The 20,294-nt window shown below is 46.9% G+C and overlaps 1 protein-coding gene and 1 long non-coding RNA gene across 2 annotated transcripts; both read left to right on the top strand.

Annotated features, from left to right (window-relative positions):
- Positions 1–1,953: 1,953 nt before the first annotated feature.
- PRELID2 (PRELI domain containing 2) lies at positions 1,954–11,042 on the top strand. The gene is made up of 6 exons (XM_042790203.1): positions 1,954–2,023; positions 2,109–2,157; positions 2,324–2,470; positions 4,569–4,639; positions 6,153–6,311; positions 10,718–11,042. Exons 2-6 carry the CDS (start codon positions 2,127–2,129, stop codon positions 10,757–10,759), a joined length of 450 nt encoding a protein of 149 aa, XP_042646137.1. The 5' UTR covers positions 1,954–2,023; positions 2,109–2,126; the 3' UTR covers positions 10,760–11,042.
- A 2,548-nt stretch (positions 11,043–13,590) lies between these two features.
- Positions 13,591–17,781, top strand: LOC122153233. Its single transcript, XR_006165096.1, has 3 exons — positions 13,591–13,765; positions 16,623–16,705; positions 17,160–17,781. It is a non-coding gene; the product is annotated as an uncharacterized LOC122153233 (long non-coding RNA).
- The last annotated feature ends 2,513 nt before the right edge of the window (positions 17,782–20,294 follow it).

The following is a 20,294-nucleotide window of genomic DNA, read 5'->3' on the forward strand; positions in this document are numbered from 1 at the left end:
AGGATGCTGGAGCCAGCATTGTGTGCGAGTGCGGGAAGGGACGGCAGGGCCTGCCCTGCGCCCATGCTGAGTGGGAGAGGGGACGCAGGGCGGTTTGTGTTTGCGCTCCCGGGCAAGGAGACTGCAGGCCAGGGCTGGAGCCCTTGGGCTAGTGGGAGCCCTTCCGATGGGGACAGGACTCCTGGGCCTCCGGTGCTGGGGAGGAGGGTTGGAGGGTTGAGTTACTGCAGGGCTGAAATAACAGCCAGGCTGAGATCTCTTTGTTCTCGGCTGCTGTTAGCTTTGGTGTCCCCGGGGAATGGAAGCCTTGCAGCGAGGCTGTGGCTGGCTGGAGACGCTATTTTTGTGGCTGCGAGTCTCTCCTAGCCATTATGTCTGCTTGTAGACTTGTAATGTTATTTCTTTTACTGTGCCGTGTAGGAAATTGAGTCTATTTCTGTTTAAATACTGGGGTAATAGAGCCTGCTATTTAGTGAAAGATTTATGTAAATGGCTCTTTGTTTCACACGATTGAGCCTTACGGAGTGTAAGTTACATTGATAATGTAATTATGCCACTACTGCCATTTCAAAGCAGCATGTTGTGGAGAAGCCTCCAATTTCTGTATAGAATAGGACTTGAAAACCTTGCACTTTTAAAATCAACTTTTATTCTGCAGTAAGAAAAAGTATAGTAGAGCTGGATTATAGAACAGCTTGTTCTGGAGTTGATGACCTTTTTAGCTTACAACCCAATATTTCTTTTGTATCACAATTCTGGAGCACCTATTACTGCACATAATTGCATTACCTGAACTGAGTTAGCTTTAAAATGCAATTTCCCCACTTTTCCTAAAGCTTCGTATTTTGTTTAATGTCAGTCTGGTGGTCAGTATTTCCTCAGTCTGGCATTTGTATTAGCATGGAAGTTACAGTAACTTTTGAGTGTTATTTGAGCTCAATAAATTACCTTGCGCTTTACAATTTAGAGTTCATTATTCAGGTGAATGTTGATTGCTTTTTGCAATGGAGAGTAAGGGCCTTGTAGCCTTCTATGTCTGGTTTCTAGCCAGAAGAGTTTTGTAAGTTCCAAAGTAGACTATTCATCCTTAGTAGTCCTGTTCTTGTGCATACATTTCTTATATTGGATGTTGCCCTACAGGCAACCTATATGATTTTGGCATAATTCCTTTCCAGTGGGCGTCTTGGAGGGAGAGTCTCCCTCTTCCAGCCTTGGAATTACTTGTCTGTACAGCCTAAGGAAGATGAGGCTGCCCTGAGCAGGAACAGGCAGTGACAATCCCTGACCCTTGCTGCGGGCCAGCCCCTGAGCAGAAGAGCATGCCCTCTTGCCAGGCTGGGCCCACACTGCAATCAGGAGTGACGTCCTGCTGTCACACTCTTCTAGCAGTTTTGGCAGGACAGTGAAATGTTATGTGCCAGTCCCTGCATTCAGGTGATGCTGCACTGTACTTCCCAGCTTTTTGCTTGAGGAAGTAGGTTGTGTGGCTGACGGTGCTTAGCAGCAGTGACAAGGAGTGAGCTTGCTGCAGAGCCTTGGGATGCCATTGCTCTCTGTGGAGTGTGGCACAGGGGGCTTTGGCCCGTGGAGCTGCCACGCTGCTGAAAGCTCTGCTTAACCCTCATTTGAAAAATGGGATGTTGGTCAAGAGCTCGCGTCTGTTTCTGTGGTATGGAGGGTGTGTGGGTGATGTCTCTATGCTGCAGCAAAAGCTAGCATCTCCCCTTCAAGCGATTTTTCTCATAGCAGTGGATTTTCTGTTTGTTTTTTAATCTTACTAAACTAATCTTAATAAATTCTCCCTTTCTGCTAACTTGAATGGAGATTGCAGCTTGTTAATATTAGGCAGCTCATACCTGTTGAGAGAAGCTATGAAACTGCTTCTGACTTGGCAAGGGGCAGCTAGCAATTTTCTTTTACCCATGTGAGAAGTGGTAATCTCTACCCTATGTACTTTTATCCCAGTATCCCTGTCCCATGGAAAAACACGTCATGACTGTAGAAACAGTAGAAGAGAAAACAGGTAAGCTGCCTGAATTTTCTTACAGAATTAATTAAAATTTTTCATAACCTTTAAAATTAATTATGTAATCGTTGTATTTTGGTAGAAGCTGGGCACTGCAGACATGCCTGGGATCCTTGTGTGCTGGACATTGTGTAAGCAAGACCAAGAAAATGTTTCTACCCCTTCCCTCCCCCCAAAGTGTGTGTTTTATCTGCATCAAGTATTTGAATTTTCAGCTTATTCTGAGGCTGGTTTCTCTGTAGCATGTTTTTTTGTTGCATGGTTCCTTGGCATTTCTGTGATGATTTCCATCTGCAGTGCTCTGTGGATCAGATGCAAGGCCCCTGGAAGGAAGCACAGTGAGCTGTGTGGATCGAGCCTCGGGCACTCCACAGGCGTCCCACCACTTGGCTTTCATGATCTCTGCCTTTCGAGGGATCACTTGCTGTTTCACTTCCCCCATGAGTAGGTAGTTCCGGGGATGAAAGACTGGTGTGGTGGACTTGTAGGATGCTTAGCAGTCAGAAAGTGGTCACAGATCCTCAGTCTCTAGCTTCATCAGTCAAGACTTCCTGAAATATCGAAAATCAGATGTTACCATTTCCCAGTCATATTGAAAGGAAAATAAATCTGCTTGGGTTGGAGCACAGTTGTCAGATCAGATCTGCTGATACCACGTGGATATTTGTTTTCCAGTTGCTGAGCTTGCAGGAAATGCTTGCAATTAGGCACTTAAAGTAACGTAGAATCACAGACTGGTTTGGGCTGGAAGGGTCCTTAAAGCCCCCCCAGTGCCACCCCCTGCCCCGGGCAGGGCCCCCTTCCCCCAGCCCAGGGTGCTCCCAGCCCCGTCCAACCTGGCCTTGAACCCTTCCAGGGAGGGGGCAGCCACAGCTGCTCTGGGCACCCTGGGCCAGCGCCTCAGCTCCCGCACAGGGAAGAATTTCTTCCTTATACCTAATTTAAATCTACTCTCCTTCAGTTTAAACCGCTAACCCCATCCTATCCCCACCCCCTGATCCAGAGTCCCTCCCCACCTTTCCTGTCCCCCCTTTAAGCCCTGGGAGGCCGCTCGAAGGACTCCCCAGAGCCTTCTCTTCTCCAGGCTGAACCCCCCCAACTCTCTCAGCCCGGCCTCCCAGGGGAGCTGCTCCAGCCCCCTGAGCATCATCACATGCCTGCGTGGAGGATGTTTAAAGCAGTTATCCCACCACATGGGAAACAAGTATTATAGAACTTTGCATGGAAATAAGCACCTTTCTTCCTAATATGGGAACTGTGATCAAATACTCATTTGGGATGAAATAAGAACTTACAGACTTTAAATTTTCAGTACCAAATGCTTTAATACCTAAAAGCTTTAGTCCATAAATTCTTTATCATACATTTAAAGGTGTCTTCTGTCTTGCAGCTCAGGTTTAATGGTGGCTCTTAATTCCAGGCTTATGCTCTCTTTCTAAGCAAATTGTTAGCAAGGTTGCCCTGCAATTCAAGAGAGCTAAGCATTAGTGCTGCTGTTGCCATTTTCTTCAAATGCAGTAAACCACTCTTTCCGGAGAATGCTTTTCTGCTCTATGTTGCATGGAGATGCTTCATAGTATTAATGTGATGTGTTTGTTAAAGCTCTGGAGACCAAACCCCATGAAGGTTTCATTTCACAGATCCCACCAAATTCACTGTTCGAGAAGGTACTCCTTTTATCCTGGAGAAGTCTTTAACCTGGGCTGCCTGCCAGTTGGCTTCTCATTCAGTAGCGTCCTGTTCTTGATCTGGGTCATTAAATATTAAAAGGCAAAGTGATTCTAAAAGCCAACCGTTTTTTGGAGATACTAAATAACTGTAATTTGTTTCCTAATAGATAGTTTTGTCCTTGTCACTGGGTCCAATTCAATACAAAAATAAATGTGTGATGAGGCAGGACTGTTCTGTAAATCTCGCACACTGTGTTTGCCCAGAGAATGAGCCTGAGAATAGAAATTGAGGTGGGGACAGAAATAAACTAAAGCTTAAGTCTGTATGTTGGTCTGGTAGCTCAGTCACCCAAGCGTTTCTCTCGCCCCAGTCGTTGTCCACCCAGTGCCACTGGGAGCTGGGTTCTCCCGTGGGCCCTGCCAGACCCTGCCCGGGCTGCAGGAGGGAGTCCTGCATGTACCCACGCAGCCTGCCACTGCCACTGCCACTGCCACTGCCACTGCCACTGCCACTGCCTGCAGTGAACTGTCCAGGAACACCAGAATAGATGCCAGTAAAACGTTTGTACCACAGGCTGGCTAAGGGGGGTCTGGCCTGAGTAGTGGATGCAGGTGCCCTCCTCCTGAGGCAGAGTGCCTGTAACAGTCTCATTTACAGCCCTCTGTCTGGCAGAGCAGCAGAAGTACTGGGTTATACTTAACCCCCCCCCACCAAACAAAAACCAACCCCCTCAACGCTCTGTTAATTTGCCAGCATTTCTGCTTGCACATTTGCTGTGCTGTGAAGTCTTCCAAGTACTTTGTTTTTGCTAAAAGAAAATGATAATATTTGCTGCTGTAACTCTTCCCTTCTGATTTTCTTTTATCATCAGATTTGTCTATGGTGATTATTTACTGGAGAATTGCAACGTGTCGCAATGTAATTCCTGAAATTTTAAGAAAGGTAACTACTGAGAGAAATTTAGTTAAGTTGTAAAACCTTAATGCTTCACTGTGGTTAATCTTGTTTAAAAGGATCACATATCCTAATGATTTTTTTTTTTTTTAATTAGTAAAGTTATTTTGAAAGAGAAGGTAAGAGAAAAAAGTTCTTTGGGAACTGATTTTATATTTAACAAAATCGTAGCCTTGAGTACACTAAGATGTAACTGGTGAACTGGTGGTGGTGGTTGTTTTATACACACAGGTGGACTTTTAACTTTTGTACCCGGAAGAAGTAAAGCTGCTTTAAAATGTTACCTGGGCTACAGTGAAAATACAGCCATTCCCTCACCCCAATATAATAATCTTATTGCTGTCAGTGCTTATGATTTTTGTGTGATAGATGGTGTTTTTTTAAAAGCCCAGTCTCGTGGATCTCAGCACTGTCTAAGCCGAGCTCAGGTATTTTGGATGTCTGATCCATGGCTCCTGAACACATTGGGTTGTAATCTCTCACAAAACCATTCTGTAAGTGAATTCAGAGGGAATTAAAATAATACTTAGTGTGCGTATAGCGTGTTGCAAGTTAAATATGGCATCATAGAGTCCCTATAAAGATGAGACTATAGAAAATGTAAGGACCCAGGTTGTGCATTCCCTTAGTGTCTCTCTCCTGTGTCTCTTTTAGTGACAGTCCTTTCTTCACAGGTTGTCATGGGAGGAGAATTAGCCTTAATTTATTATTTTATTTTATTTTATTTTTTTTTTTTGCAGAGCATCTTCCAGCAGATAGGCTGTATCCAGAACAGTACATTTACATTCATGCATGATTAAATAACTGTACTGTTTCACAGCCTGCATGCTTAAAAGTATGCATGTACTCTTTCTGGTGCTGACGACTCTGTTATGTTTTTGCCTCTAAACATGTCTTTATCTCTTCCAAGCCTCGCTTGCCAAGGAGAACATATCATTGCCCTAGACAGGCAGAACCTAAATAAACCCATGGTGAGATTTTCATCCCTTCTTTGGCCCATGCTTGCTAGATCAAAGTCACTCGGGTTGACAAGTGGGCTCTGGGAGGAGGAGAGGAGCTGGTGGAGGAAGTCAGGCGCTGTGCCTGGCAGCAGGAGCCCGCAGAGGTTCAAGCCTTTCTCCTGCCCCTGTGGCTTAGCTGGTGGGTTTGGCTGCTTTGCATCTAACGGTTTGGAAGTGGCTTCTCTTGTACCCCGTTGTCATAAATAAGTTGTCAGCAGCGAGGCGGGAAGCATGAGGTGGTGCAGGTAAGTTGGCCTGCTGTGGTCTTCTAAGTCCGGCTGGACACTGAGCAACTTCCCTAAGTCTTGGAGTGTTTGCATGGCCTTTAGTAGCTGCTGAGGAAGTTGAGTGTTCTTGTTTGGGCTAACCACAGCTGATGTGCACTCCTCCTGAATCCTCAGTCTTATCCTGCGAGGCTGCTCATACTTTCAAAATACTGAGAAGTGATTCTACCTTTTTTTTTTTTTTTTTATTTTGAAAGCTATAATTCTGTTTCCCAGGTCAGTGTCTTAAAAGTGCCTGACATCTACTTGGAAGAGGAATCTTGGCTTAATATGCAGAAGAGAAATAGAGCTGTGAAAACTCATTGTCTTACATGGACACAGTATGTGTCTGAGCAAGGAGTCTGTCTTCAGAGAGAGCCTAGAGAATCCAAACTGGTGAGTGCTGGCCTTGGTGTAGCAGTGCCCCTGTGCCAGCTTAGGGCCGCTACTGCAGGCCTGTGGCCCTAAAAATGGGTTTTCTGTTGCCTTTTGAATCCTTGGAATGAAAGGGGTCTGAATAATAATTTCCTTGGTATGTCTTGAATGCATTTGAAGCAGCAGCTGTAGATGTCCTGTAGCTTTCCTCTGGCTTGCTCAGACATGAGGTTAGGTTCTCTGGCCAGAGCACAAATAATTGCTGGAAATTAATTTCTGTGCGCTGCTCTGCAGTCATGGAAGGCAGCTCTGCTGTTCCTGCACAGCAGGTGTAGCCAGAGTGTTCGTTTTGCTATGGTGTCTACCAACAGATGCTTGGACAGCAGTTTAAAAATTATCAGCTCCCTCCTGCTTGCCAGACATTGGCACGAAGCATACTTCTTCCCAAACAATTTTATTTCTCTGGTGTTCGGCCCGCTGTGCCCGAGATGTAAGCTGCCATGGGACTTTGCCTGGGAGAGTACATACTTGTGTTTGTGCAGAACGGAGCCTAGAAATGTCTTTATGCACATTTATGGCAGGATCAGAGTGGAATTTCTAATTCCTGTAACATTGAAATGAGCAGGTATGTGATACATGTGACTATCTTTAAAAAAAACATTTATTTCCAGCTGATGTCAATCCCATTAATTCTTACTTTGTTCTGGTGTCTCTTGCAATTAGTTGTTACTTTTGCCTCGTGATATTCTCTGGGAAGCATGGCAGGGTTGTCCAGCAAGGTCCACATGACTTTGGAAAGCTCTAAGGATGTTTAGGAAAAAACCCACTGACTTCACGTGAAATTAAATTCCTTATGGCTTAGGTGTTTTTGGAAGCCCCGTGCTGGGACGTTGCTGTTTGAGGATATGTTCCTCTGGCTCTTTAAACTGTTTTGTTTCCAAAGTTTGCTGGGATCCTCTGTTCATGCTCAGAGTTGCATCGCAACTGTAGATGTTGGTCCTGTTGGTGCAGAAACTCTTAACTGCTGCAGCTGGTCACTCACTCACGCTCTGTTTTCAAGGCTCTCCAGTTCCAGTTTAGGAAGGACACTGTGTTTGGCGTGCTGCCTCTGCTCCTGCAGGCTTGTGCAGGGCCGGTGTCATCACCGCTCACTCTGAGCCTAAAGCATACTGCAGCGGGGCTGCCCACCTGTGATTGCAGCCTGGGCAGGTTCGCTCCTGCCCGCTGCCGTGGGCACCGATGTGGCTCAGCGGCCACGGTACGGAGCGGCAGGAGCCCGTGGGCCTCAGCCAAGCTGCCCTGGCTGGCAAGGTCCGAGGGTACCTGGGTGTGCCTGGGCACACCAGTCGCCTCTTCAGGAGTCTCACCTGGGTAATCGTATCTAACAAATGCCAGCTGGCGAAACAGGCGTGAAATTTCAGCTGCGAATGGTGTGCGTATGGCGAGCTTTGCATGTGGGTGGGTGAAGGAGTTATGCAAAGGGCAGAACATCAGCAGCACGCTATTGCACTGGGGAGAAACAAGAAAACACACAATGAGGAGGCTCAGCTGGTCTTGATTAGTGGGAAAACTGTACATTATACCCTTAAAGAGAGAACAACATTATGAGAGTGGTAACCTGAGTACAGACAGAAACTTGTCTTTCTCCCCAAGTAAGCACTGCTGGGCAGATTTCAGTAGCAACCTCCTGAAAATTGGGCTGAAAGTGTGAAGAGAACGAGAAAATTCTGCGCCTCAAGTTGGGCGCCGTGCACATGCTGTAGCAGGTCGGTTGGTTGTTTAGTCAGCTTTAACACGACATCGCTGAGGGTGCACCTCGAGCAGCCGGCCGAGCAGGCTGCCTGCCATCGCCTCCGCTGCAGCTCCCGGGTGCGAGGGGCTCGGCCGGGCACTGCCCGCTCCCACTGCAGCGAGTGGGTGCTGAGGGGGGCACTGACCCCCTCCTTGCCACTGGGGTTAGCGGCAGAGCTGCTGCTTGGGAGAGCTGCAGCCTGGTCCCAGGCACGCGTGGTGAGATGGTGCTGGTGGGAACCCAGAATATTTCTACCCCTGTCAGGTGAAGTTGTAACTGTGACGACTTCAGCCCAGCTACTTTGTAGGCCAATATGCTGTAGAGAATGAAACCACCAGTGCAGTCCCTGCAGGGACCTACCGCTCAGGCGTTTAGCAGAACCTCATCCAAAGGATGTGGATGAGTTTACCCAGCTTGAGATTGGCAGTTACAGCCTTTATTATTGTCAGCAAGAGCGCTGCAAGTCAGGGAAGGGAGACTGCGGCCTTTCTGATGTCCCTAATGGAACTGGGGCAATTGAAGTGATGCTTGCTTAGTCCCAAACAGTCCATTTAACCACAGTGTAGTTCTCCCTCTTAATGTCAGGTGGTTATTTTGTCCTAAATAAGTATGAACACAGTGATGCTAACTGCTGCATATTCTTGCAAAGTGAATTATTGTGGGTGCTTCCAAGCAGAGCATATAAGTGTCTGAAAAGATCTAGTAGCAAACAAACATTACTATAAATAAATGATAAACTACTGAAAAAGGCATGATGAAGCATATCTGTGTATTCAGAGGCCAGAAAGCACCTGTGTTATCCTTGTGACTGAACTCCTTCATGATGATTTTTTTTCGGTTTCCATGATTTAATTGCTGCTATAGACAAGCATCTCATCTTGATGTCTGAAGTCCAAAGCAAGCCAGGTAGTCGCCGTGGGCAAGGCCTGGCCGCAGGCCGAGTGGGTCCAGATCTGAGCGGTGCTGGCCTGCAGAAGGTCTGGGACGGATTGTCTGTGCTGCCTGCCGGGTGTTTGTCCCTGAGTGTTCCCCAGTACTGCCCCCCAGATGTTCCTCGGTGTTTGCCCTGAGGTGTTTGCCCCAGGGTGTTTGCCAGAGCTGCCCCTGGGGTGCAGCTCCAGAGGGCTCACAGCTCTCCCTCCTGGTACATCAAACCAGCCTGAGTGTTGCCAGCTGCTCCCCTCCACTCGCGTGTGTGTTTGGTTAAGGACAATCTCTACAGTAACTCCTGTGCACTTGGCCTACAACAGAGCCTGGTGTGTGCTGGGGTGAGCTTGCTCGCACCCAGCTGAGCTGGGCAGCCACTGTGTTGACGGGCAGGGCGATGGGAAGAGGTCCCTGTCATGGCCTGGATTTCTGTTGATGCTCTGCCCTGGCAAATTTCCGTGTCTCTGGGCAGGTTATACCTGTCTTTCCATGGTGGAGAATCCCTGTGTAGCTTGAATTTTGTCTGTGCTGTCATTTGCCGTCCTGCTCTGGTTTGACTGCTTTCCCCCTCCCCACCAGGAGCATTTCTCTGCTTTTTCATTTTGTATCCCTCAATTGCCCTCAGATTCCCTTTATTACCCAGCACTTTCCCTCATTTCATACAGCCTGAGGGAGTCGCAGTCTCTCGCAGCACGGTGGGCGCAGCATGAGAGGATGTCTCCCTGATGTGACGAGATGCACGTCATGCATGAGCAGTGCTTGTCAGCTGGAGATGGGAATTAAAAAGATCTCCCGTACAAAAGCTCCCTCTTTTGAAGAGCCTTGCATTAGATGTAACTTTTAATTTAGTTTTGAAAGCCATGCAGGCTTTGGAAACTCCTCCTGACACTATCTGAAAAGAATATTGCTAGACTTTTTATACTAAAGACACTTTAATTAAACTCCCATCATGAAAACAATTAGACCAAATTTGCTGTACTTAAGTAGTCAATAATTTAGTAGTTGGATCTCATTAATAGACTTCTCTCTGTGACTGTGTTGTAATGATGCAGCATTGCCAGCCGTGCGCTACAGAAATCAATCAGAGATCAATACTTCCCTTGAGCCTCCCTTTTTTGTCCCCTACGATGGTGAAACTGCAAAATGAATAAAATAAATCCCAACCAGGGCGGTTGGTTTCAAAGGTAGATTTTTACTGCTGACATCCATCCTGCGGTTTGGGTGAACTTCTCGCGTTCTCCAGCTCCTTCACGTGAACGCCACGTGTTTGTCTTCTCACCGAATGGCACTGACAGAAATAATAAGTGGTCGTGGCCTGCCAGGAGCATCGGTGGTCCCGCGCCGGTTGCAGGAGGTGCTGGTTGCAAACCTTTCGTTATCCTGATGTTCCTCTATCTCTGAGGTTGTCATACTGACTATGTGAATGTAAGAGATTAATCCCTCACTCGGGTATCAAACACTAACTTTCTCGTGTAGAGTTTACACTTAATGTTTACTAATTAGACAGAAAAATACAAGGGTGTTATGTTGCTGTTTCTTAGGACAGACTTCACACAAAAAGGCAGAATATCAGTTATGGGGGCAGGTTTGCTCAACTGTGTGTTGGAAGCTTTTGCTCAATCATTTTTAAAACAAGGTATGAAGAAGGTAAGTCATTTATTGCTTGAATTTCTTCCCTGACTTATATTCTATTTTTTTTTTTTTTCAGATCACCAGATCATCTGGGTTCAAAATTAAATTGATGTTTTAAGTCTGGATTCTTTACACCTTTTAATTGTTGAAAAATATTTGACCTCTTCTTTAGTCTACAGAGAATAAGCAGAACAAAAATGCATTTAGTTTTATTATGGTAATAGTTTTATTTCAAATACATTTCAAAACACAGCATATATGACTGTATCAGTTTCTGTAATTCATTCTTATTGCTGATTTCCCCCAGGCATTGAAACAGTTCTTCTTCCTAATGTCTCATTGTACCAGCTAATACTGTAATAATAATTTGCGCTTCTATGGCACCTTTACACTGAAATAGTCAAAAGTAGTCAACATGAATTTATATCATGTCACGCATTTTTCTCCAGTAATGTTAGAATTTTTTTTGGCAGCTTGATGTATTTACAGTAGCCACAGTCAATCTCCCTGTAGCAGTTCTGTGTACTTCAACAGTTCTGTCTTTCAGTAAGAATTATGAAAGAGGATAAAAGCTATCCAGCGCAGCGTCCCAAGGGAGCTGGTGCTCACAGGCCGTTCGTTTCGGGGAGTCGTGTCATATTGATAAACTGGGTTTAACAGCGACGTCTCCTGAAGCGCTCGCTGGGAAATGAAGTTGTGTGGCAGTCTTGTTCTCTGGAACTTTGTGCCTTGAAGAGATTTGGGGGTTTCAGGTCGTGCTGTGCAGACTGTTTAAAATTTACACCTGCTAAAAAAGGGGGTTTTGCCCCATTTTTTTTTTTTTTTTCCCCCTTTCAGTTTGTGTCTTGTTTCAGATGAATGAAACCCTATGGATGTACCTGAAAACATGGCATTTCCCTGGCTGGGCTCATGAATCTAATGTACTGCAAGACTATAACAAACCCATATTTACCCTGATTTATAATTTTTTAGTTATCTAATAGAAGAATTTGTTTTTCAGATGAACTTAGATGTCCACAGTTCAGATCATGACTTATGCCACTCTTTAATTCTTCATGGAGACCAAGTGGTTAATCCTACTGAATTTTTTTTTATTTTTTTTTTTTGTTTGTTTGCTTTGGTTTTGAAGTGGCCTCAGCAGTGTGTAGTGTCTTTTCTCCCCTGGAAGCCGGTGGGTGTTGGAGCGTGGAGCCTGGGCAGCACCCGCAGTCCTGTGGGACACCCTCCTCTCCGCTGCTGCGGGGGCCGACGGCCCCAACCTCTCGCTTGTGCTTCAGAAGCTGATTTTGGAACCTGTGCCCCAAGATAAATGGCCGTGCTGTTTGAAATACGTTTGCTTATGCTTGATAACTGTAAGATCTTTTTGTTGTGGCTTTAAAAGAAACAAAAAGACAGAAGTAGACAGCTGTGCTAGTGTAAGCAATGACTGTGAGCAATGAAATGCGTCTTGCTGGCTTATGACAGCGCAGAGCCGGCGGATAAAACAAACTAGCTCACAGCATCTCTACAATGCTGCGTTAGAAATCCTGTAGCAATTTTGGCTATGTCTGCAGATCTGTGAAAAAGAAAAATACAAGCGCACCAGATCTGGTATAAATGTACAGTCTTGCCTGGTTCTTCCCCCGCCTCCAAAACATCCGTCTCCCCAAGGCAGCAGCTGTATCTACGCATTTAATTTCTCCTAAGCTGTTAGATAGGGTTCCTTTTGTGGCTTCGCAACGAGTAATTTTGAGGCACATTTTACCCAAATGTAATAAGTGGCAATACAAAGAGGATATTTAAAGTTTTAAAATACATGTTGCATGAATGACAATGCTCGGTAAATGTTCTCCAGGCTTCTGTTTACTTCCAGTACCTGAGTTGCACCCTTCCCAATGGCCTGACCAAAAAGGCCATTGCTTTTCTTGCACCTGGAATATGTAAGGATGTTACTTTCAAAGCCAAACGTGGTTCCTGCTTTATCTCCTCGATCCTGACAGCAGTGCACTTCTCCATCCTTGTGACTGGAGAGGCTCAGATGAGATAAGGGAGTGAGGAAACAGTGGGAAGCAGCAGTGTGAGGGGGCAGAGGAAACAGAGTAGAGGATGAGCTACCTGAAAAGCAGGAGAAAATACTGCATGAATATTAAATTTTGTGAATGACTACAATAAAGCTCATGTATTTACACAGTCAATATTGAATTATTTTACAGAAAGAAAGGGAGAATTTACTATTGATGAAACTATTAATGGACACCAAAGGCACAGATCTTTTAAATAGTTATTTTTGGAACAGATATGAGCCTGTTCTTTGGGTAGGAGGTTTTTTTATTGCCTAACAGAATGACAGTGACATTTTATGGCTCCTCATATTTGTCACATTTCTCTTATTTTATTTCAGCTCTGAAAAAAAATACAGGAAGTAAAGTTCTCGTGCCCTGCCTTTGTTTGTAGAAGTCTTAGTGCATTTGGGTGGAAATGACAGCATTTATGATTTTTTTTTTTTTTAAACCTGTTCAGAAAAGGTATTAATGAATGCTGTGCACCCACGTTACTGCCAATAAAACTTTCCTCCTGAATAATTCAAAAGTCTCAGCAGATAGGCCAGTAAATCCCAGCTACCAGCACAGCCTGTTCTGGGTCTATCGTTGGGAGCCTGGCTTCCTTTGGAGAGGGGCAAAGGGCGCTCTGGAGTCTGGAGGCAAAGTCTGGGAGAAGTTTCCAGCCCAGGAGGGGTAGTGGTGGCCCCTAAAGTCAGCCTTTGTCTGTGTGAGGTTTTTAAAATTTGTGTAAAAAGTGGCCTAATTAGTTTGTACGTGTCTAAGTTATGATGATCCCTGACAGTGTGAAGCAGTACAACTGGCAAAGCTATGAGTGATTTTAAGGCCACACAATGAAGGAGCATTTGGAGCAAGAAACTGTTGTTATGTTGGTAGGTGTTTTATCCGTTGCCTCCCAAATGTTGCAACATTTCTGTCATTTTCACTTTTTTGTGTCTTTTTTAGATCCCTTTTGCTTGACTTGAGTGTATAAGGAGATGGAAATTAATGACCGTGATGTAGTGTTTGTTAAATGATGGAGCTGAGCTTAAATAACAAATATTTAACTGAAAAATGTTTTGTCATCGTTACTAAAAGGATGAAAGGTACTGTGCTCTTTTCAGAGAAGCATAAAGTTTTCTGCTAGTCTGTTAAAACGTTACCCTGCTTTTGTACTGGTGATGGAAATGAGGTGTGCACTGCAATATGCATTGCCTTCCTCACATTCAAACAGGCCATTTATACTTTCCCTGTGCATCACCGAACCTTTATTCAAAGCTTCCAGTGCTTGGTGAAGACGTGGGGTGCACTAGAGCCGTGCTGTGCTCCTGTCCCTGCTGGCCAGGAGCCCGGTCTGGCTCGGGCAGATACGCCAGGAGCCGACCTTGGCTGCTGGGCCGCTCGCCGTGCTGCTCGCTCCTCAGGCTGCCGTTTCGCTGCCCCTGGCTGGGGGTGCTGGGGGTGCTGCTGGGTGCTGGGGGTGCTGCTGGGTGCTGCGGGTGCTGTGGGTGCTGCGGGTGCTGCTGGGTGCTGGGTGTGCTGCTGGTTGTTGTGGGTGCTGGGTGTGCTGCTGGGTGCTGTGGGTGCTGGGTGTGCTGCTGGGTGCTGAGGGTGCTGCGGGTGCTGCTGGGTGCTGTGGGTGCTGCTGGGTGCTGCTGGGTGCTGCGGGTGCTGCTGGGTGCTGTGGGTGCTGCGGGTGCTGCAGGTGCTGCTGGGTACTGCAGGTGCTGCGGGTGCTGGGGTTGCTGTGGGTGCTGAAGGTGCTGCTGCGTGCTGCGGGTTCTGTGGGTGCTACAGGTGCTGCAGGTGCTGCTGGGTGCTGTGGGTGCTGTTGGGTGCTGCGGGTACTGCAGGTGCTGCTGGGTACTGCAGGTGCTGCGGGTGCTGGGGTTGCTGTGGGTGCTGTAGGTGCTGCTGCGTGCTACGAGTGCTGTGGGTGCTGCGGGTGCTGCGGGTGCTGCTGGGTGCTGTGGGTGCTACGGGTGCTGTGGGTGCTACGAGTGCTGTGGGTGCTGAGGGTGCTGCTGGGTGCTGTGGGTGCTACAGGTGCTGCTGGGTGCTGTGGGTGCTACGGGTGCTCTGGGTGCTGCGGGTGCTACGGGTGCTGTGGGTGCTGCGGGTGCTCTGGGTGCTGCGGGTGCTACGGGTGCTGTGGATGCTGCGGGTGCTGCAGGGCATTGCACCTAGGAGGGCTGCGTGTGGGCGCTTACACGGGACAGCGTCTCACAGCAGCACAGCCCCTCCACCTTTGAAAAATAAAACTTGCAGGGCTTGTCTGTCGGAGAAGCTTTTAAACTGTAGCTGTAGAGGTGCAGAGTTTAATGGGTAGGCAATGTTTGTTCTGCACTGCAAGTGCATCATTGCACTCTAAGCAGTGTAAATTTAGCTCCTTTAAGCCTGATCTCCTGGGGTTGAGATTTAAGTGTTTGAACTTTAGTTGAAAGGAATATATTGATTAGGCTTTGATTTAGTTGTTCCTTGCTGAAAAGGTACTGGGTAATGACTTGTACCTGCCCTTTCGTATTTTGTTCATTTAATGGAGTCCCCTCTCATTTCCCTTTTCTTCCTCAACACCATTTTGCCTAAAAGTCTGCAGTGCTATAAGGAGAAATAAAAGAAAAAGCAGTTGTCACACTGTGAACATAATTGATTCAATAAGTAACATTTTTAAATTCCCTAGGCAAACCTCTGAGTCTTCACTTATGTCAATTAGTGCTTCATTCTGTAAACAGTGGCATGTCCAATTTAGACTGATAGACTAAGGTAGTCAGCTTGCTGCCTTCTGCATAGAATAGGCTCAGAAGATGAACTGTTTTTCATAGATAAAAATTATCATGTCCATTTTTTTTGTAGAGATGTGAAAAGAAATTCTCTTGACCTATTTATTAAAGTTAATTGTATTTTTTTACCTCCTCTCACAAAGTGACTCAAACTGAGAAATCCTTTTTATTTTATCTTGCCAAACAGAGGGCATAGCAGGGAAGGCCTTAGCCCCACACAGGTTATAGCTAAGCTCCAAGCTTGCTTCAGTCCACAAGATCTGTCCAAACATTAGAGGTAGGGTTGGCAAATTACTACAGTTTCAGTACACAGAGCCAAAAAGTGGGAGAGGGAGGGATGTTGCAGATTTTCTTACCTAAAGTGAGTGGGTTTTGCTTTTCACCAACCCGGAAGCTGCTTCTCTCTCACTTTGCACTGAGCCTTGAACTTAATTTCAAAACAAAGCTCCTGGCTGTGGAGCAGTCTAGCTCTGGTCGAAAGCTTCCCCCCATTTCTGAGCGGTGCCCTGCTGCAAGTAGTTCAGTGCTTTGCCCCCGCGCAGCTGTTGCCGGTTGGTGAGCTCCTGGGGCTCATCTGCAGTGACCCCCCCCTGACAAACAACCCCTGGATTCCACCTATGTTTTGCTTTAATTAGTAGTTCATTGTTTGGTATTTCTTCCTGCCTTCACAGCTCAGTCCTGGAGAAGAAATACTCCACCTTGTGGTCCTCTGGTGGTGACTCTCATGGCATTTTTTGCTTCATTTCAATGTTACTTGCTTTCATGATGGAAGTAATCCGAGGGGCTTTTATGGGGAGCTTTCATCCTCGCACACCCAGTTGCTGGCGAAGAACACGAGCGATGGAATTTCCCTGTTAAAGAGGGCTATACCAAGGTGCAGGGATGAGAAGTGGCTTGGTCCAGGCAAAGCAGTGGCAGAGCTGGAATAAACTGTGTGAGCTGATGGAGTGCCCGGGCTCCGTGCAGCCGTGCCGTGGAAGAGCTCGTGCGCGGCGCGGGGCCCTTTGTCCTCTCTGGGACCCCTGAGCAGCTGGGAGAGCTGTGCCGAGTTACTGCGGGACCATGAAATGCAGTTTGTTTTTTTTTTTTAAGGCCTTACTGGTGTGTTGTGGGGTACCCTTTCTAATGTCTGAAATCCTTAAGTTGTGTGTAAAACTGCCATTTATTTGTGCTTTTTTTCCAGGGTATTAAAATAATGGAGACACTTCTTCAGGAGCAGTGTGGGTGATCGTGCTCTTAAGTTGTAAGGTTGTGCTCAGGGCAGTTGTAAGTGCAACATCTGTCTACAGATAAGCAAAAATTGTTCAGAGTTTGTGATACCTGTGGCACATTGTGCTCTTTGTAGTTCTACGAGTAAATGTTTTTTTTTCGTCCGTTATAAATAGTATGCAACTTTTGAGGAATTTTCAAGAAAAATGAGCTACTGCAGTGTTAGGCTTAGTACTATTCCAGAGTTTCTGAACAGTATGTTGATTAAGATGACTTCTGTGTCCTGTATTTCATCCTCTCCTTTCCGTTAATGTATCACGAGTGTGATGGTCTTAGTGAAATAAGAGATTGGTTCTATCTAGGGGTTCTTACTCAAAAGTAGTATCTTCAGGGGCTATCTCTGGAGAGAAGATTTGGTCAACTCTTAAATTAGCTTCAGAACAAGAGCAAATGGCTATTGATTACCTCCTAATAAATGTTCTTCTAAAACCTATTTTCTTTGCTTTTGCAGGAGAAAATGTATTTGCATAGAGTTTCCTTGGAACCACCTATCTTTATTGACACTGGAATTCCATGGCTGTTGTCTGAACTTTGCCGGTACCGTTTTATTGAGGAAAGACTGTTTAATATGCACAGCTGGAAGAAAAGAAGACTGCAGACAGCAAATCTTTTAGAAAAGATTAAGGAATCATACTACTTAAGGGGATGTTGATCGTGAAAATCACAGAGGAACAAGTGTAAGCTTGGAAACAGCATCTTCCTGTGAATTAGTGCTATAATCTCCAGAGCCTGAGAATTCGGTGAGGGAACGTTGAGCAACAAAACTAAAATAGCCGTTGTTGCCATGAAGACGCCCTTGCCGAGTGCCCCGGTTGCTTTGTGTCCTACCCAGGGGGGTGGGCACGGCCCCGGCGCTGGCTCTTTCGCAGCTTCGGTCTGTGGGGTAGAGGCTTCATTCCGCAGGAGCGGAGCTCAGCTGTAGCAGCTGAGTAGGGTTACTGCTCCCCACCTGCACCACTCCTTACTTCAGTTCTGATTGCTGTGTTGGAAATATTTGGTTATTATACCCCTGCCAGCATGATTATTTTCAGCTGTAAAGACATGCCTCAATACAAGTTTTGCGTATATTTGAATTCTTTTGAGAAAGTATTTCTCTTGTATTGCTTCTGAATAGAAGAAGGAACCTGGAGGGGAATTATCAAGTGCAAGGGAGGTTCCCGATAAAGAGCGTCTCATATTCTTTTCCTCCTTTTGTTCCATGCACTGTATCAGGATAGTTTTATTATAAACTTTTCATTTAAAATTTAGATAAGCACAAACTGTCTTTGATACCCTTTACTGAGTTAGGGTAATACCACACTTTACAAATAGCCCCATTAAAATCAGTGTTTGTTCCTTGTGGAGATCTGAACCAGATATTTGATTGCCCTAAAGCTAAATCATCAGCTTTGCATTTTTCAGGGTGGGGAGTGTTTTATTTTCTCAAATGTGATGTAAGCTCTCAGTGGACTCTTCCTTATGCTACGCCTGAGTGCTGTGGTCCTGCTTATTTCAAAATTTAATGGTCTCAGCTACCCTACTCTGAAGCTAAATGAGTGTACTACTGAACAGCCCAGCCACAGACTGTGGCCACACGCCAGCTCTGGTGGTGTAAATCTACCAGCCTTGGCTTCCGTGGCTGGTGCTAGAGGGTCACAGATGGGAAATTCTAGCCCGCACTTTGTGATGAAAGAGCCATGACATGGGCTTTAGGAAATGACTGGATTTAGTATTGGCACAGCAGGACAAAATTCATCCTTCTTATTTTGGTTCTTAACCGAGTCTTGTGAATTTGGCCTTCTAATAGCAAACAGTAAATATTTATGAAATGCAATGGCCAAGACTAAATACATTCATTAACGTGTTTTTACTGACTTGTTGTTTTATGTGCTCGCAGAAATTAGCAAATTACTTCTAGTTGAACTGCTATGTACAATTTTAGGACTAACATTTTTATTCCTCTATCATTCTGGATTTTAGAATTGGGATAGGAGGCTTTTGCATCCTCCCCAATCCCCGAAGTAGAAGTAGTCTGTGAGTAATGAAAGCCCAATAAAAATCCAGTCTTTTCTTCAAAGCCTGAGTTGCCATCTGCTTAGTGGTAGGTGCTGGAAAGAGGAAAGTGAAGGCTTCTCCCGGGAGCAGGGTGCTTTTTGTGAAGCCAGGGCATATGGTCACGGTGGTGGAATTGCCTGGCCCTGGTGGGAGGTGGGAGGCCCCCCCTGGCTCAGCCCTCGCTGGGGCTCAGCTCCGCTCCCCCAGGGCTGGGCTCTGCCCCCCGGGCTGCTGCAGTCCAGCCCGTGGGGCAGGGCGGGTGGGTTTTGTTCTGCAGATCTTCAGGTGCTGTGTCCGGCGCTGGGCGCTGCCGCCTGCTCGCTGTTAAAGCACGGCAGGAAGTTTGCCTGCCCCAGACCTGGCACTCCTTTCCATCCTGACAAGCTGGCAGCTCTGAGTACACAGATTAATTAAGTTCATGATAGTTTTGCTGCGATCTAACCTTTTTGTTTTAAACTCTTTGTTCCCAGCTTTCAGGCCTATGTTATTTTTTGCTGTGTTTATTTCTTGTTTTGTGAATGCTGTTTCGTGATTGTCTCACTAATGGGACAAACATTTCAGTAAGAGTGGAAAGATTTAGAGCACTTATCTACTTTAATATTAATCAGTTACCTCATTCAGAGCGATAACAGGGCCCTGGGGAACGCTGCATTTCTAGTTACCATTGCAGCTGGAAGCGCTCGCCCTCCGGGGAAGGAGCCCGGTGTAAAACTCGCGGCCTCCCACAGCCGGGACATCCAGCACCGCGCTGGGAGACGGGTGCTGTGTGTGCCAGGGGGCAGAGCCCTGGCTGGGGGTTTGTGTTTCCCTTCCAGCACTGCACGGTCCTGTTCTCAAGGGCAGAGGTGGAGGAGCCCCTGGGCAGCCCCTGCCCTGCTCACGCCGGTGTGCTGCGGCCGCTGCCCGTGGCATGAGGGACGTTTCCCCCGGGTGAACGCCTGGTTGCAGATGAGGATCCGACCCTGCTCTGCAGGTGGACAGAGCCCTGGCCCGCGGGGAGGCCAGCAGCTCGTCAGGGCTCTTTTGGGGAGCGCAGGAGAAGGGGCAGAACTGTGAGAAAAGCGATGAGTGAATTTTGGTGAGGGGAGCGTGGGGCGGGGGCGAGAGCACACTCGGCCGGGGTGGAGGAGCGTGGCTGCAGCGGCAGCATCGGCCGGGGGGGAAGGCAGGAGGGAAGGGGCAGAGGAGCGGGTGCGGTGTGGCACGGGGAGGGGCGGTGAGGTACAGGGTGGGGTGGTGCGGTGCAGTGAGGTGCAGTGCGGGGTGGTACAGTGTGGGAAAGTGTGGTGCAGTGTGGGGGGGTGCGGTGCGGTACAGTGCGATGCGGCACAGTGTGGTATGGTGCAGTGCGGTGCAGTGTGGTGCAGTGCGGTGCGGTATAGTGCAGTGTTGTGCAGTGTAGTGCAGTGCTGTGCGGTGCGGTGCGGTGCAGTGTTGTGTGGTGCGGTGCTGTGCAGTGTAGTGCAGTGCTGTGCGGTGCGGTGCTGTGCGGTGCAGTGTGGTGCAGTGTTGTGTGGTGCGGTGCTGTGCAGTGTAGTGCAGTGCTGTGCGG

Source organism: Tyto alba, unplaced genomic scaffold, assembly GCF_018691265.1.
Source record: "Tyto alba isolate M040663 unplaced genomic scaffold, T.alba_DEE_v4.0 Super-Scaffold_17, whole genome shotgun sequence".
NCBI lineage: Eukaryota > Metazoa > Chordata > Aves > Strigiformes > Tytonidae > Tyto > Tyto alba.